The sequence below is a fragment of the Meles meles genome, chromosome 7, assembly GCF_922984935.1.
Source record: "Meles meles chromosome 7, mMelMel3.1 paternal haplotype, whole genome shotgun sequence".
Taxonomy (NCBI): domain Eukaryota; kingdom Metazoa; phylum Chordata; class Mammalia; order Carnivora; family Mustelidae; genus Meles; species Meles meles.
The window spans coordinates 31,633,988-31,651,620 of NC_060072.1; the positions used below are offsets into that span (position 1 = coordinate 31,633,988).

The 17,633-nt window shown below is 35.9% G+C and overlaps 1 protein-coding gene across 3 annotated transcripts in view; it reads left to right on the forward strand.

The window, feature by feature from the left end:
- Positions 1 to 17,633, forward strand: part of CEP290 (centrosomal protein 290) — a 96,380-nt gene that overhangs the window by 30,631 nt on the left and 48,116 nt on the right. For all 3 annotated transcript variants that reach the window (XM_046013013.1, XM_046013012.1, XM_046013011.1), the window contains exons 22-26: positions 1,023 to 1,138; positions 2,378 to 2,480; positions 2,570 to 2,800; positions 6,681 to 6,854; positions 16,711 to 16,822. In XM_046013013.1, the coding sequence (XP_045868969.1) occupies positions 1,023 to 1,138; positions 2,378 to 2,480; positions 2,570 to 2,800; positions 6,681 to 6,854; positions 16,711 to 16,822 (736 nt within the window). The remainder of the gene's footprint in view (positions 1 to 1,022; positions 1,139 to 2,377; positions 2,481 to 2,569; positions 2,801 to 6,680; positions 6,855 to 16,710; positions 16,823 to 17,633) is intronic.

Below are 17,633 nucleotides of genomic sequence, written 5' to 3' on the forward strand. Positions count from 1 at the left end.
ACTTGTGTTGGTTAATTCATTAGTAAATTAGAAAGGGTAGTGCTTGCTCTGGGTTTGTCAGTTTTTCTGCCTATATTGTGGTCATTACGAATGGCCTAATGAGAGATACTTTTCATTATTTCATTTGAAGTGTGGATGACCGTAACATCACGTTCATTTGAAATATAATTAGAAAAATGTGTTTGGAATGAATGAAAATATGTTTTTGGTTATAAGCAACTGTTTCCATCTCTTAGATGATCCCTTTGTGAATATACCTGAGTGATGATTACTAAATAATACTTGTTTTTGTATTTGAAAAATGTTTTTGTATTTGTATATTATATTTGAAAAACATTACTTTTTTTCATCTTTATATATATAAAAAAAAGACAGGCATTTTGTTAGATTAGAGAGCACCAATTGGGAATCTGAAAACCTGTTCATAGCAAAACATGTACTTGGACTCCCAATCCCCTAAGAGTGATAGATGTAGCCAAGGCCTTTGGAGCCATGCAAGACTAACTTTTTAAGTGTTAGATTTGCATGTGTGTAAGGCACCAGCACCAGGATTGCCAAATGTGCTCAGCAGTGGTTACCAAGTGTAGTTTTATGAGCTTTTTAATGTTGAGTTAATCTTTCTAAGTCCGTTTCTTTGTCTATAAAATGAAGTAATTGGAAAGGGTTGTTTGAATGGAGGCATGAACGGGTATGTTCTCAAAAGTGTATGTGAGGCTGAGTGACTAGAGGAAGTTTATAACCACTGGATCTGATCATTTATGTGGTTACTGAAACTATCAAATATGATACAAATAATTTTACCAGTTTTATAGTACTTCTCTTTATACATATTGCTTCCTTTCCTATGCCTTAAACTAAGATGTTCCATATATCATAGAAATTACCTGTGCTGCTAATGAAGTTGATAACTATATTCTCTTTTATATATTTTTCTATAATCTTGTCAGAGTATGAATTTATACTTTCCAATTTAAAATATATTCTGATTCTTTTTGCATTCTTATTTCTAAACCAATTTTTAGGAACTAGAATGTAAAGAAAATAAATTAAAGACCTTAGAAGATTCTCTTGAAGACTATAACAGAAAATTTGCAGTAATTCGTCATCAGCAAAGCTTATTATATAAAGAATATCTAAGGTATATGTGTCAGCAAAACTTTTGTAATGTAATTGCAGCATATTCTTACTAATAATGAAAGAAATGTAAGAAAATACTTTGTTTTATCCTTCCCTCATGCCTCTTCCCTTCTATTTTATGTCTTAGTTTCCTTATCTATAAATTTCTGAGATAGTAATGCCTTTTTCATAGGGTTATTACAAAATATAATTGAATTGTTACATGAAAATGCTCAGATATGAATATTTTGCAAATGTCCTGGCACATGAACATTTTGTAAATGTCAGTTGCTAGCATCATTCTTCATCATTACTGTCATCATTATTGGTATATTTTCATTCGTAACTAATGTGTTTCTCCTTATCTCTGCTATTTCATCTGTATCAACCAAATAATTTTCTTAGAAGCCATTAGAATACCAGGTCAACGGTGATTTAAATATGAAGGGTAATTATTATGTGATCTAACAAGAAACCCAAAGCTAATTATAGGGTAGGCCACGTTTAAGGGTTATCATTATCTTCTATTACAGTTTATAAAATAGATGCAGGAGTTCAAGGAAGAGGAAACCATGCCCACTGTGGAAGAGGCATATTTTTTTTCCACACAACTTTCTATTTTTAGTTAAAAAATTTTTTTCCAGAACCTTCTAACATAGCAGACTTTGACTCAGATCACATTAGCCAGAACTGGGCTAATGAGCTGTCCAAGTCATACGTTCAAGTCTCAACCATTCGATGGTAAAGAGAGTGGTGCCACTGTAATTTGTTTATGCCAGCCAGATTGCAGGTGACTGTAGAATGTCTCTCAGGTAAGCAACAGTGTCTTACACACCTTCATTTAATTCAAATGATTACTACTGTTGTTTATATTCTAAGTATTTTGCAACCAGTTAACTCTCAGGTTTTAAGAGTAGGGTCAGAATATTGAGAACTGATTTCCAGAATTAGTTTGGAGTGTTGATTATTTTCCCATTTGTTTTCTGTTTTTAATAAAATGTTGTAAGATTCAACTTCATTTGTTATATTGTAACAGTTGTAGAGTTGTGACTCATGGAATAATCAAAGTAACTTGATAGATAAAATAATTTCTTTACACTGCATTTATTTAATAAAAATAGAACTTCCAGGTGAAATCCTTGTGAAATGGAATTTTGAGATACTCTGTTACCAGATACCAGGAGCTATGATGCCTCTTGTTTTCCTATAGTTAAATATTTTATTAGGTTTTATTATATTGCCATTTTTATTTTTTTGGAAGTGAAAAGGAGGCCTGGAAAATAGAATCTGAAACAGTGAAAGAGGAAAAGAAAAAACTAGAGGATCAAATCCAACAAGATGCTATAAAAGTAAAAGAATATAATGTAAGTAAAACTCTTTTAAAATCATTTTACAATATTATACCAACTAAATAGCTACATTCAACAAGTCATACAAATGTGTCTTTGTGCAGAATTTGCTCAGTGCTCTTCAGATGGATTCAGATGAAATGAAAAAAACACTTTCAGAAAATAGTAGAAAAATCACAGTCCTGCAAGTGAATGAAAAGTCACTCATAAGACAGTATACTACTTTAGTAGAAATAGAGCGACAACTTAGGAGAGAAAATGGGAAACAGAAGAATGAATTGATAACAATGGAAGCTGAAGTTGGTGAAAAAATTGGACGTTTGCAACGATTTAAGGTACATCTGATTTTTTTTTTTTTTTTGGCTCTATAAAAACTTTGAAGTATGAGGAAGAGAGGATAATATAATGAACAGCCATCACCTGGATTAATACTTAACATTTGTTAACATTCTGCGTTATTGCTTCATCTGTTCCTTGTAGGAATAAATTGCAGACATTTCTTCCCTTAGTATTTTAGTGTGCATTTCTAAAAAACAAAGCCTTTTTTTGTTTACATAACACTAACTTTATCACTTCTAACAAAAGGGACAATAATTGCCTTACATTATCTAATGTCCAGGCCCTTCACATTTCCTCAGTGGTTCCAGGATCCAGTCAAGGACCCTGCATTATATTTATATGCTATATGTCATAAGTCTTTAATAGTCATAGAATCTCCTGGGTTTTTTTTTTCCTCTGTGAAAATGTTGAAGATTTACCCTTTTTTTTTTTTTAAATTTTGCTTATTCTTCTATTCATTGTATTTACTAAAAGCTTTGAAGCCTTGGATATGTCAGACTAAACATTTTTGATAAGAATACTCCATCCAAAGTTGAGAGGCAACGTGGGGGGTTTAGGGGATAGGAAAGGAATGAATGAAACAGATGAGATCGGGAGGGAGACAAACCATAAGAGACTCTTAATCTCACAAAACAAACTGAGGGTTGCGACAGGGGGAGGGTGGTAGGGAGAAGATAGTTGTGTTATGGACATTGGGGAAGGTATGTGCTGTGGGGAGTGCTATGAAGTATAAACCTGGGGATTCACAGACTTGTACCCCTGGGGCTAATAATACATTATATGTTAATAAAAAAATTTATGGGACTGGAAGTGATTATGCTGAGTGAAATAAGTCAAGCAGAGAGAGTCAAGTATCATATGGTTTCACTTATTAATGGAGCATAACAAATGACATGGAGGACATTGGGAGATGGAGAGGAGAAGGAAGTTGAGGGAAATTGGAAGGGGAGGCGAACCAAAAGAGACTATGGACTCTGAAAGACAGCCTGAGGGATTTGAAGGGGCGGGGGTAGGAGGTTGGGAGAACTAGGTGGTGGGTAATAGGGAGGGCATGTATTGCATGGAGCACTGGGTGTGGTGCAAAAACAATGAATACTGTTACGCTGAAAAAAATAAATATTTACAAAAAAATTTTAAAAATTAAAAAAAAAAAAAATACTCCATCCATAATCCATTGCACTTTAATACCCTATGTCGCATCACTTCAAGAGATGGAATGTTTGGTAGTCCCATGTTTCATACATGATTATTATCTTAAGGGGCAAACAGCCATATATCTCTTATTAATAAGTGACTTAGTTAACTGGTGATATTTTGGTACCAAGCAAATAACCAGTTGTTTGCCAGGCTTTAGGATCCACTGATGATTGTTGTTATCTGACTCAGCTATTTCATTAGGAGTTGCAAAAATTATTTTCTAGTTATATTGTTTTCTACATGTATTATCCAATAGTCTTTTGTAAAATAAAGAGCTTTTCCTCATTAGTCCAGCCTATTCAGTTATTTTAAAGTATAGTCCTCCTAGAAAGATAAAAGCTTCTTTCTTTCTTTTGAATGACTGGTCTTCAGAAATCAGAGTTGGTGTACTCTGCTTCTACCTTTGCCAGACCTCCCCAGCTTTCTGTTCCTTCAGTATCATTACAGACTCGCACACTTAGTTGTTGTTTGTTAGTCTTAATTGTGGCCAGTGGGAATTCTTTGTAAAGCCAGCTCTCATTTCCTTTTGACAAGAATCCAGTAGTCTTTGAGCCAAGCTTCAAATGTTTTGTTTTCCAGCACAAGATGTTCAGGATTTACCTTATATGCCTTTATCCAGATTTGAAATAAACCATTACGCTAAAGAACCCTGGTTCTTTTTAGTGGGAAAGGCATTTAGATACCAAACCTAGTCACTAGATGTTACTGTTCTTGAAGTTTCATTGCTACTGGTCCCCTTCAGTGGACAAATTGGGAAAACATGTGTATATTTAAACCATGAGTTCATATTGTTATCTCCAATTTAGATTGAATATAATAGGGTTAGGAAATGGTATGGAGTTGTTACTAACTTTGATTTAGTACTTGTATTTCCTTTTTCTTACATGGAAGTCTGTTATTAACATTAAAATAATTGCTCTATCCTATAATATTCACACATTAATTTGAAGATAATCTTGCATTGGTATTAACAGCAGCAGCAGCAGTGCTACCAAATTTAGTTTAAAATTTCTTTATAGTTCTTATTTTCTTTAGAATATCTTTCAATAGGATGTATAGTCAAGGTAATCTATTCTACAGTAACTTGAAATAATTTTCTTCGTGTGGTTATGCTATAAATTTGCTATATAAGTGAAGCTCATTTGTTTTACATTTGTCTTCAAACTCGGAGGTTACTTTTGTTTCCTTTTTTAAATTTGATTTGAATATATAAAACATTTGCATGTTTCAGACATATAGTCAGAGAAATCTTACTTCTGTCTCTATACCTTTGACTCCATTCTGCCCTCCCTGCTCTATGTCACTGATTATCCTTTTAATGATTGCATTGTCTGTATACTCTTTCAAACCTGCGTTACAACTTGTCTTAGATAGCCTGTTTTAAGCATGTACATTTTGAGTTTACATGTCCAAATTTACATAGGATCATGTAAACACAAAAGAATTGAAAGTAGAATTAAAATGAAGTTGAGTTCCTTACTATTCACTTTTAAAAATAGTAATAGGTGAAATTGTCATGCTAACAAACATTGTCAATGTGATCTTAAAGCTGACCCCTGATGCAGAAAGGAACTTACTGAATAATGAAAGCTGTTTTTATTTGGATATGTAATAAGAAAACTTTGAATCTTAAGAAATGTTCTTCTTTTTATATTTGTGTTTTTCTTGGAGTATTGCACATATAGCTAGTGCATGGGGGAGATGGGAAAAAAGAACTAGAATGCTCTTCTCTTTAACCTGATTGTTCAACCTGTGTTTGGGGCCTGGTGCATGACAACTGGAAAGCCAAAAATTGGGTATTTTTAGGGAATTGGAAATGGGAAACTCCTCCCCATCCAAAGAAATTGTGAAACCAAACTCCAAGGGTATGGTAGAATAATGTGTACTTACGTAGATGGAAAAGAAAAGCTGTCAAAATGAGATATGAAGCACAATTAACGAATATTTTTTGCTCATTACTGTACTTCAGAAGAAATTTTAACAGTAAATTCTTTATCTTCCTCACTTTATAAATTTGGTTATTCCTTACACCACTTCATCAACTTACTTTAGAGAGAAATAGAAGTTCTGATTACTTCTTTTTAGTATTAATACAGTGTCTTGGTGTTGTGACGTTTTATAGTTGTATAGCTGAGTAAAACATGAAACAAGTAACTGAAAGTCTTTCATATTATTTATTAGAGATAGCTATGATAAAGAAAAATTTTTTTCTCATCAAGTATTGTTTGCTTCATGTGAACGAAGGGTTTTCTCTTATTACAAAGCTACTTTGTGTAACTGTAATAAGGAGAAATAGCTTTCATAATGTGGTGCTGCTAATTTTGCCATTCAGCTAACTAAAAGCAAATTTTTTTTAATCTTACAAAATTTAGAAAAGCCATCCGGGGCTGTATTCTGAGTGATATATTTTCTTGCTCCTTTGTATGGTGCTTTTCTGAAATTAATTGGATTTTGTTTTATTGTGATAGTTATGAAAGAATTCCCTTTATTTTTATTATTTAAAATCTCAAAATAATATTATTTCTTATAGGAAATAATTATAATTTTAAATTTTTAATACATGAGAAATTTTTTTTTTAAAAAATGATTCTAAAATGTGTGTTGCTTTTAGCTGTATTGTCTTATGCTTCACCAGAAAAAAATACACCCACTTAACTCATTGTATCCGTATTTACACAGGAGATGGCCATTTTCAAGATTGCAGCTCTCCAAAAAGTTATAGATAATAGTGTTCCTTTGTCTGAACTAGAATTGGCCAATAAACAATACAATGAGTTGACCGCAAAGTACAGGGATATCTTGCAAAAAGATAATATGCTGGTCCAAAGAACAAATAAATTGGAACATTTAGAGGTAAGTTTATGTGGTCCTTGAACCTTGTACTATTAGCTGTTTTTCTTGGGTGGTGGTACCAGTACATGCAGAATGACTTCCAGATGACTTCATCCTGTCATCCTTCCTTAGTCCACTTGCATAATTTTCTTGACTCAAGCGTCTTTTCCCCAGGCACTTAAAAAAGAAAAAGATAAGCATGAACCAAATAGGAAAATTATAACCAAAAGAGGAAGAATCATTAAGTACCCACCCCTTCTTCTTCCCCTGATCCCAGTGCAAATTATTTTCTCATAGTCCTTGGCTTATTATGTTCCTTGGGATGATGTAGCCAAGAATGGCTCTTCCTGGACCATGGATGAGCTCTGGAAGTTCCCATCCTTTCTTATTGTACAGATAAGAAAAATAGGATAAGGTATCATAAGTTTCTTTCAAATAATATGTGAATCTGACCCAGAATCCTTTTTAGTTCTCTTCTAGCCACTTGACTTCCATACCTTTAACAGTAGGCAAAACCAGCTCCTGATTTTTTCATCTTCTCCTTCAAGAATAAGAGCTTATGTACTCGCTTCGGCAGCACATATACTAAAAAAAATAATAATAAGAGCTTATGTCTTTTGACTTACTCTCTTTTGTGATCCTCTCCTAGGACAGGAGTGAGGTGTAATTTTGAGGCTTTTTAGATTGTACTTGTGTAGAGAGACACAATCAATAGAACACCCAAATGTCATTAACAGTTTTGAATGACTCCTACAAAAGTATCTGAGTTATTTATTAATACTAACTATAAGTAATCATGATCAGTTTACTTTTTATTATTTTTGCTAATGAGAGATGATTATATTAATTTTTATAGAAAATTTGAATATTTAGGTGTGGTAATAATTTATTTTACTTTTTCCCCATCTTTCATGTCCTTTGCCCTCTTCCTCTGAAGCATTTGAAAATCCAGTATAGCAATGTGTTAGGTAGGTTAACATAGCAATAAGTAATTTTTAACTTTTATTTATTTTTGCAAAGAATAGTTTTTGTCTTCCTTTAAAATTAAAAAAAAAAATTGCATTTGAATTACATCCTTTCCTCTCCTTCCAACATCTTGATTATAATTATGAATATATATTTATCCCTATTGGCAATGTCTTCATTTTATTCTTCATTATGTGTATTGTGTGTAGCCATTACTCCTATCCCTATCTCCCATATTACCGCCTCCTTACTACCACTGTAGTGATTATTCTAAACATGAACCTGACCATGTGATGCCCTGCTTCAAACCTATCAATAGCTGCTAATCACTTAAAGAGTAAAAGTCATATTTCTTTCATGATTAGGCCCCACATACCTCATGTCATCTCCTGTGATGCTCTAAGTACTTTTACAAGTTATGTTTTTGACACTGAACTACTAGTTTTCTGGAACACAGTGTTTTTCCCTATATATGTTCTTTCATACCTGCTGTTACCTTGTCTAGGAGCTCTCCCCACTCTCTCAGCTTATGTGCTCAGTGAATTTCTGTTCATGCTTAAAACTTTGTTCACACATTATCTTTTTTTTCAGAAGCATCTTTCTTTATTGAACAAAGTCCCTCTGTTTCTATTAGTTCTCTGTCTTATACATAGTTTTGCTCTTTATATCACATCATATTGTGAGTGTTGATCGTCTGCATCCCCAACTGGAATATAAGCTTCTTGATGTCAGGAACTCTACTTATTTCATTTTTGTGTGTTTAGTGCCTCCTGTTTGGCACACAGTTAAACCTAATAAATGTTGACCTTGAGAGAGTGATTAATGGTGTAGAGCCATGGTGCAAAGGCCATCAGATGTGGTGATTAGGAAATCACTGATGCCTATCAAGAGTGAAGTTCTTGAGAGTAAAGGTGATGAAAATCAAATTTCAGAATATAGAGTGGGTGATAAGGAAATGCAAAAAATGAATGGCTGATAAGGCAATAGAAAAACTAGAAATTTGATGACAGAAGAAAAGAGAAGTAGATACGGGCTGAGGTAGAATCGAGAGGAAGATTTATTTTATCAACTTTTTTTTCTTTTAAATAAAGGAGACCAGTGAAGTTTGAGGGGAGAGGGAAAGAAAATTTAGAGCAAATAGGGAGAGAATGATTGAAGATTGGAGAGGAGGGTGGTAAAAGCTTCCCTTTGCTGCCAAGGAAGGGGAATGAGAATAGGATCTGGAATAAGACCGAAGTTCTCCAAGAAAGTCAGGAAATGGGAGAAATGTTCTGGCCATGGGCACAGGGAGAGGAGAACAGGAATTCTAGATACAGCTTGCCTGGATTGTGGTTGATATATTCAGCTATATATCCCCTCAACCACATCTCACCAAAATGACTAGGAGGAACACCCAACAGAGGAAAAATTCAGAGACCGTGCCCTCTGCCACAGAATTATTGGATATGGACATAAACAGTATGTCCATAGAGACTTATGAAAGGGAATTCAGGGTAAAAATTACCCAGGCAATGGCTAGGTTGGAGAAAACCATTAGTGGCAACATAGAATCTCTAAGGGTGGAAGTGAGAGCCAATCTGGCAGAAGTTAAAAATGCTATCAATGATATCCAACCTAATCTAAATACTCTAACAGCTAGGGTAACCAAGGCAGAAGATAGAATTATTTATCTAGAAGACAAACTGATAGAAAAGAAGGATCAGGAGGAGGCCTGGAACAAACAGCTTAGAAGCCATGAAAACAGAATTAAGGAAATAAATGATGCCATGAAACCTTCCAATATCAGAATTACTGGGATCTCCGAGGGGGCAGAGAAAGAGAGAAGACTAGAAGATATAGTTGAACAAATTCTGGATGAAAATTTCCCCAATCTAGGGAATGAAACAAGTGTTCATGTCCTAGAGGCAGAAAGGACACCCCGCAAGATCAGTGAATCTAGAAAGACCTCCAGACACTTAATTGTGGAAATTCATAAATCATAATTTTAGACAAGAGGTCCTAAGGGCACCTAGGGGGAAGAGATTCCTTATGTACAGAGGAAAGTCCATCAGAATGCCAGACCTGTCCACAGGGAAACCTGGCAAGCTAGAAAGGGCTGGCAAGACATAATCAGGGCACTAAATGAAAAGAACATGCAGCCAAGAATACTTTATCCAGCAAGGCTGACATTCAAAATGGATGGAGAGATAAAGAGCTTCCAGAACTGGCAAGGTTTAAAAGAGTATGTGACCACCAAGCCGGCACTACAAGAAATACTAAGGGGGGTTCTATAAAAGAAGAAAGAACTGAATAGTGACATAGAATAGAAATTCACAGAGACAATCTATAGAAACAAGGACTTCACAGGCAACATGATGTCAATAAAATCTTATCTTTGAATAATCACTCTCAATATGAATGCCCTAAATGCTCTCATAAAACAGCACAGGGTTGCAGACTGGATAAAACGACAAGTGTTTTATCCACTGACAAATGAAAAGTGACATGTGCTGTCTACAAGAAACACATTTTGAACCTAAAGATACATCCAGACTGAAAGTGAAGGATGGAGATCCATCTTTCATGCCAACGGGCCTCAAAAGAAAGCTGGGGTAGTGATTCTCATATCAGATAAATTAGATTTTAAGCCAATGACTAGTCAGAGATACAGAAGGACACTACATCATTCTTAAAAGGTCTATCCACCAAGAAGATCTGACAATTGTAAATATTTATGCCCCCAATATGGGAGTAGCCAACTACATAAGCCAACTGTTAATCAAAATAAAGAGTTATATTGATGGGGCGCCTGAGTGGCTCAGTTAACTCAGAGGTTAAGCCTCTGCCTTCAGCTCAGTTCATGATCCCAGGGTCTTGGGATCAAGCTCTGCATTGGGCTCTCTGCTCAGCGGGGAGCCTGCTTCCTCCTTTCTCTCTCTCTCTGCCTGCCTCTCTGCCTACTTGTGATCTCTGTCAAATAAATAAATAAAAATTTTTTTAAAAAGAGTTATATTGATATGAATACATTAATTGTGATTAATGTATTCTCAGTAATAGACAGATCATCCGAGCAGAAAAATCAGTAAAGAAATAAGAGCTTTGAATAACACATTGGACCAGATGGACCTCATAGATATATACAGAACATTCCACCCAAAAACAACAGAATACTCATTCTTCTCGAGCGCACATGGGACTTTCTCCAGAATAGACTACATACCGGGTCACAAATCAGGTCTCAACTGATACCAAAAGATTGAGATTATTCCCTGCTTATTCTCAAACCACAGTGCTTTGAAACTGGAACTCAACCACAAGAAAAAGTTTAGAAGGAATTCAAACACTTGGAAGCTAAAGACCATCCTGCTGAAAAATGTTTTGATCAACCAGGAAATCAAAAAGAACTTAAACAATTCATGGAAACCAATGAGAATGAAGACACATCGGTCCAAAACCTATGGGATATGTCAAAGGCGGTCCTAAGGGGGAAATACATTTCAATACAAGCCTCGTTCAAAAAAAATTGAAAAATCCCAAATATACCAGCTCTCTTTACACCTTGAAGAACTGGAAAATCAACAACAAATTAAGCCAACCGCAGCACAAGAAGGGAAATAATCAAGATTAGAGCAGAGATCAATGAGATAGAAACTAGAGATACAGTAGAACACATCAATGAAACTAGAAGCTGGTTCTTTGAAAGAATCAATAAGATTGATAAACCATTGGCCAAACTAATCCAAAAGAAAACAGAGAGGACCCAAATTAATAAACTTATGAATGAAAGCAGAGAGATCATAACTAACACCAAGGAAATAGAAACAATCACCAGAAATTATTATCAACAGTTACATGCTAATAAGTTAAGCAAATTAGATGAAATGGATGCATTCCTGGAAACCCATAAACTTCCAAAACTGAAACAGGAAGAAATTGACAACCTGAATAGACCAATACCTAGTAACGAGATTGAAGCAGTGATCAAAAACTTCCCCCAAAAAACAAGAACCCAGGACCTGATGGACTCCCTGGGGAATTTTACCAAACATTTGAAAAAGAAATAATCCTTATTCTCCTGAAGCTGTTTAAAAAAAAGAAAGAAAAAAAAAAAAGAAAGAAAGAAACAGAAGGGAAACTTCCAGACTCCTTCTGTGAAGCCAACATTACACCCTTATCCCCAAACCAGGCAAAGACCCCATCAGAAAGGAGACTTTCAGACCAGTATCCCTGATGAATATGGGTGCCAAGATCCTCAACAAGATCCTAGCTAATAGGATCCAACAGTACATTAAAAAGATTATCCACCATGACCAGGTGGGATTTATCCATGGAATGCAAGGGTGGTTTAACATTCGCAAATCAATCGATGTAATAGAATAAATCAGTAAGAGAAGAGAGAAGGACCACATGGTCCTCTCAATTGATGCAGAAAAAGCATTTGACAAAATAAAGCATCCTTTCCTGATTAAAACTCTTCAAAGTACAGGGATAGAGGGAACATGCCTCACCTTCATAAAATCCATCTATGAAAAACCCACTGCAAATATCATTCTCAATGGGGAAAAGCTGAGAGCCTTCTCTTTCAGATCAGGAACATGACAAGGATGTCTACTCTTGCCACTGTTGTTCACAGTAATACTAGAAGTCCTAGCAACAGCAGTCAGACAACAAAAAGAAATAAAAAGTATTCACATTGGCAAAGAAGATGTCAAAGTCTCTCTCTTTGCAGATGACATGATACTTAATATGGAAAACCCAAAAAACTCCACCCCAAACTACTAGAATTCATACAGCAATTCAGTAATGTGGCAGGATACAAAATCAATGCACAGAAATCACTTGCTTTCTCATACACTAACAATGAAACTGTAGAAAGGGAAATTAGAGAATCGATTCTATTTACTATAGCACAAAGAACTGTAAGATACCTGGGAATAAACCTATCCGAAGAGGTAAAGGATCTGTACTCGAGGAACTATATGACACTCATGAAAAAACTGAAGAATACACAGAAAGATTGAGAAGCATTCCATGCTCATGGATCAGAAGAATAAACATTGTTAAAATGTCTATACTGCCTAGAGCAATCTATGCTTTCAGTGCCATCCGATCAAAATTCCACAGGCATTTTTCAAAATGCTAGAACAAACAGTCCTAAAATTTGTATGGAACCAGAAAAGACTCCAAATTGCTAAGGAAATGTTGAAAAAGAAAAACAAAACTGGGAACATCACGTTGTCTGATTTCAAGCTTTACTACAAGCTGTGATCACCAAGACAGCATGGTACTGGCACGAAAACAGACACTTAGAGTAGTGGAACAGAGTAGAGAGTCCAGATATGGACTGCAACTCTGTGGTCAAATTATCTTCGACAGGGGCCCCTGAGTGCCTCAGGCGGTTAAAGCCTCTGCCTTTGGCTCGGTTCATGATCTCAGGGTCCTGGGATCGAGCCCCGCATTAGGCTATCTGCTCAGCAGGGAGCCTGCATCCTCCTCTCTCTCTGCCTGCCTCTCTGCCTGCTTGTGATTTCTGTCTGTCAAATAAATAAATAAAATTTAAAAAAAAATTATCTTCGACAAAGCAGGAAAAAATATCCAGTGGCAAAAAGAAAGTCTCTTCAATACATGGTGCTGGGAAAATTGGACAGCTATATGTAGAGAATGAAACTTGACCGTTCTTTTACACCATACACAAAGATAAACTGGCAATGGATAAAAGACCTCAACATAAGGCAGGAATCTAAATCCTAGAGGAGAACAGAGGCAGTAACCTCTTTGACATCAGTCACAGCAACTTCTTTCAAGACATGTGCCTCCAAAGACAAAGGAAACAGAAGAAAAATGAACTTTTGGGACTTTATCAAGATCAAAAGCTTCTGTACAGCAAATGAAACAGTCAACAAAACAAAGAGGCAACCCACAGAATGGGAGAAGATATTCACAAATGACAGTACAGACAAAGGGCTGATACCAAGGTCTATCAAGAACTCCTGAAACTCAACACTCAAAAAACAGATTATCATGTCAAAAAATAGGCAGAAAACATGAACAGACAGTTCTCTAAAGAAGACATACAAATGGCTAACAGGCACATGAAAAAATGTTCATCATCATTAGCCATCAGGGAGAGTCAAATCAAAATCAATTGAGATACCACCTTCCACCAATGAGAATGGCCAAAATCAAAAAACAGTAAACAGCAAGTTTTGGAGAGGATGTGGAGAAAAGGGAACCCTCTTACATTATTGGTGAGGATGCAATTTGGTGGAGCCACTTTGGAAAATAGTATGGAGATTCCTTAAGAAATTAAAAATAGCTACCCTCGACCCTGTAATTGCACTACTGGGTATTTATTCCAAAGATACAGATGTAGTGAAAAGAAGGGCCATCCATACCCCAATGTTCAAAGGAGCAATGGCCACAATCACCAAACTGTGGGAAGAGCCAGGATGCTCTTCAACAGACGAACGGACAATGAAGACATGGTCCATATGTACAATGGATATTATGCCTCCATCAGAAAAGATGAATACCCAACTTTTGTATCAACATGGACGGGACTGGACGAGATTATGGTGAGTGAAATAAGTCAAGCAGAGAGAGTCATTTATCATGTGGTTTCACTTACTTGTGGAGCATAAGGAATAATAACATGGAGGACATTAGGAGAAGGAAAGGAAAAGTGAATTTGGGGAAATCGGAGGGGGAGACGAAGCATGAGAGACTATTGACTCTTACAAACTGAGGGTTTTAGAGGGGAAGGATGTAGGTGGGTAGTTGAGCCTGGTGGTGGGTATTAAGGAGGGCATGTATTGCCTGGAGCACTGGGTGTGATGCATAAACAATGAATCTAAGAACACTGAAAAAATAAAAAAAGTCAGGAAGTAAGAAAAAGGGTAGAAAGATGTTATAAAACACTAATCCCTCTTTTGTTTTCCTATATATTTATAGGACCTAGACCAGGTTGTAATTATGCCTGTTACCAGAAAGTCATGTTTTATTCCCTTATCTTGCCTTTCTTCTTATTATAATATCTCCTTTAAAGAAAACCTCATTATTCTGTTTTGTCATTCTTCATAGCACATATTACCTGACATTATAATATATATTGGCTTCCTTACCAACTACGCACCCCCCCCAAAAAAAAACACAAGTTCTAGGATAGCATTTGTTTATCTTTAAAGTGCAGGGCTTAGAATATCTGACATACAGTAAGCATTTTGTTTGTTATAACAATAAATGAGCATATTAAATTTGTATGCCAACTCCTACATTTATGTGTCCAGCCTGACTTCTCAGTGCTGTAATGGAATTACCTACTTTACAACCCCTGTTTCAAGGGGATCTTAAATTTAACATATCCCAAATAATCTCCTGATGTCTGTCTTTTTCCCAGCCTTTTCTGTTTCAATAGGTACTATTATTACCTACTCAGGGAAGATACCTTAGAGTTGCTTTCTAGTCATTTCTCTCCCCTGTCATTTTTATATCCCGAATAAAATTCTTTCATATCTTTCCTTTTTTCTCCATCTTCACTGCTGGGACCCTATTCATTAGAACTTTGCGGTATCTTCCTAATTTCTGATTTCCCTGGGTACTAGCTTTATTTACTCTTTACATTGCCTTCAGAATGATTGTTTAAAACTTCCTCCTTAAAATCTTTAAATGGGTTCCTATTATATATTAAGTTAAATTCCAGTTCCTTAACTTGACATACCATGCCTGGTCCTGTTCTCTCTCCCCTTTTACCTCATAGCACTCTTCACTTTTGCTGACTTTTGCTGACACCCCAGACTCAGTCCTGCATCAGAGCATCTGGATTTGTTTGTGCATCAGCTCTTTCCCTGGCTGGTTTCTTTTCGAGACTGGCTCCTCTAATACCTTAGCTTTCTGCTTAAATACCACCTCTTCAGGAGTTAATACCTTCTTCAACTGCTTTATCTTGATTTAACTTCTTTTGTTTTTCTCTGGGTTCATACTCTGTATCTTTCTAGATCTTTACTTTTTTCTTTTTTCAAAGATTTTATTTACTCATTTGACAGAGAGAGACACAGTGAGAGAGGGAACACAAGCAGGGGGAGTGTGAGAGGCAGGCTTTTCACCAAGCAGGGAGCCCAATGAGGGGCTCTATCCCAGGACCCTGGGATCATGACCTGAGCCCAAGGCAGCCGCCCAACTGACCGAGCCACCCAGGCGCCCCTAGATCTTTGCATTTTTTTAAAATTTAATTTAATTTTTTTTTAGTATTCCAAAATTCATTGTTTATGCAGCATACCCAGTGCTCCATGCAACGCGTGCCCTCCGTAATACCCACCACCAGACTCAACCACCCCCCTCACCCTTCTCCTCTGAAACCCTCAGTTTGTTTCTCAGATCTTTACATTTTTAATAATTGTTTTGTTTGCTTACCTGTTCACTGCTGCCTTCCACACCCTCCCCAGCTCCTGCCACACACACATACCCACAGACAACAAATGGTGAGGCCCGTGAAGGCCAAAATTTTGTTTCTTTTTACCATGGACTTGCAGAACTAACATGGACTAGCATGTTAGGGATGCTCAGTAACTATTTGTGTGAGACAGGGATGTGAGCTGCCTTCATTGTGAAGGTTGTGAAATTCTAAGTATTCCAGCTGGGCAAAATGCATACAGCAGAATCTAATGCTCAGAAGCCACAGATCGGATACACGAGAGATTTTGATGATTATTTTAAAATAATATTTTCTATATGTGTGTGTGTGTGTGTGTGTGTGTGTGTGTGTGTGTGTGTGTGTGTGTTCGAATGTATATATTACATGTAGGGGAGCTCCTAATTTTGTTTAAAAGAAAACTAGATTGTGAGTTTAAGGAGATATTACGTAAAGCAATGTCACTGTTGTGGTATTAGTCTGAATTACAATGTAGTTTCTCAGTGATGTTTCTGTTTTATTCAGTGTGAAAATGCGTCCCTAAAAGAACAAATGGAGTCTATAAATAAAGAACTGGAGATTACCAAGGAAAAGCTTTACACTATCGAACAAGCCTTGGAGCAAGAAACTAAACTAGGTAAGTATTAGGACTCTGATAATATAAAGTGATGAAGACCTAATAGTGAATATTTTTCTTTTTTTTTTTTTTAAGATTTTATTTGTTTATTTGACCCACAGAGAGAAATCACAAGTAGGCAGAGAGGCAGGCAGAGAGAGAGGGGGAAGCAGGCTACCTGTTGAGCCAAGAACCCGATTCGGGACTCAGTCCCGGGACTCTGGGATCATGACCTGAGCTGAAGGCAGAGGCTTAACCCACTGAGCCACCCAGGAGCCTGTGAATATTTTTCATTTATAGTTCCTTTTCTATATGAGGTGAAAAGAAAGTATTTTGATAAAAATGAACTATGCTTTAACAGTTTAATTGAGCAGGCAGTTGATAAGTAATATCTTATGCTAATCTTTACCAAAATTTGGTTTTTAGTTATTTAATTAGATTTGTTCCTAGTGAAATCATACATGTTAAAAAATTATGTCTAAGCATTAGCTATTTTGAACCATTTAACAAATCAAGATTGGTGATAATTTTTAAGTACCTATATCTTAGTGGTAGTGTGTGGAATTTTCCACTGTGTGTAAAGTACTGTTGGGAATGCATTATTTGATAGATTTAAATTAAAAGGTCACCATAAAACGTCAAAAGAAATTTGCAAAGAATTTTTATAGCCCCAGTTTGACTATTATTTTTTAGATCACTTTATACATGTTTACGTGAGCACTGGGTATTGTGTGGAAGTGTTGAATCACTATATTATACCCCTGAAACTGATACTACACTGTGTGTTAACTAACTGGAATTTAAATAAAAACTTAAATAAAGTGTAAGTTTG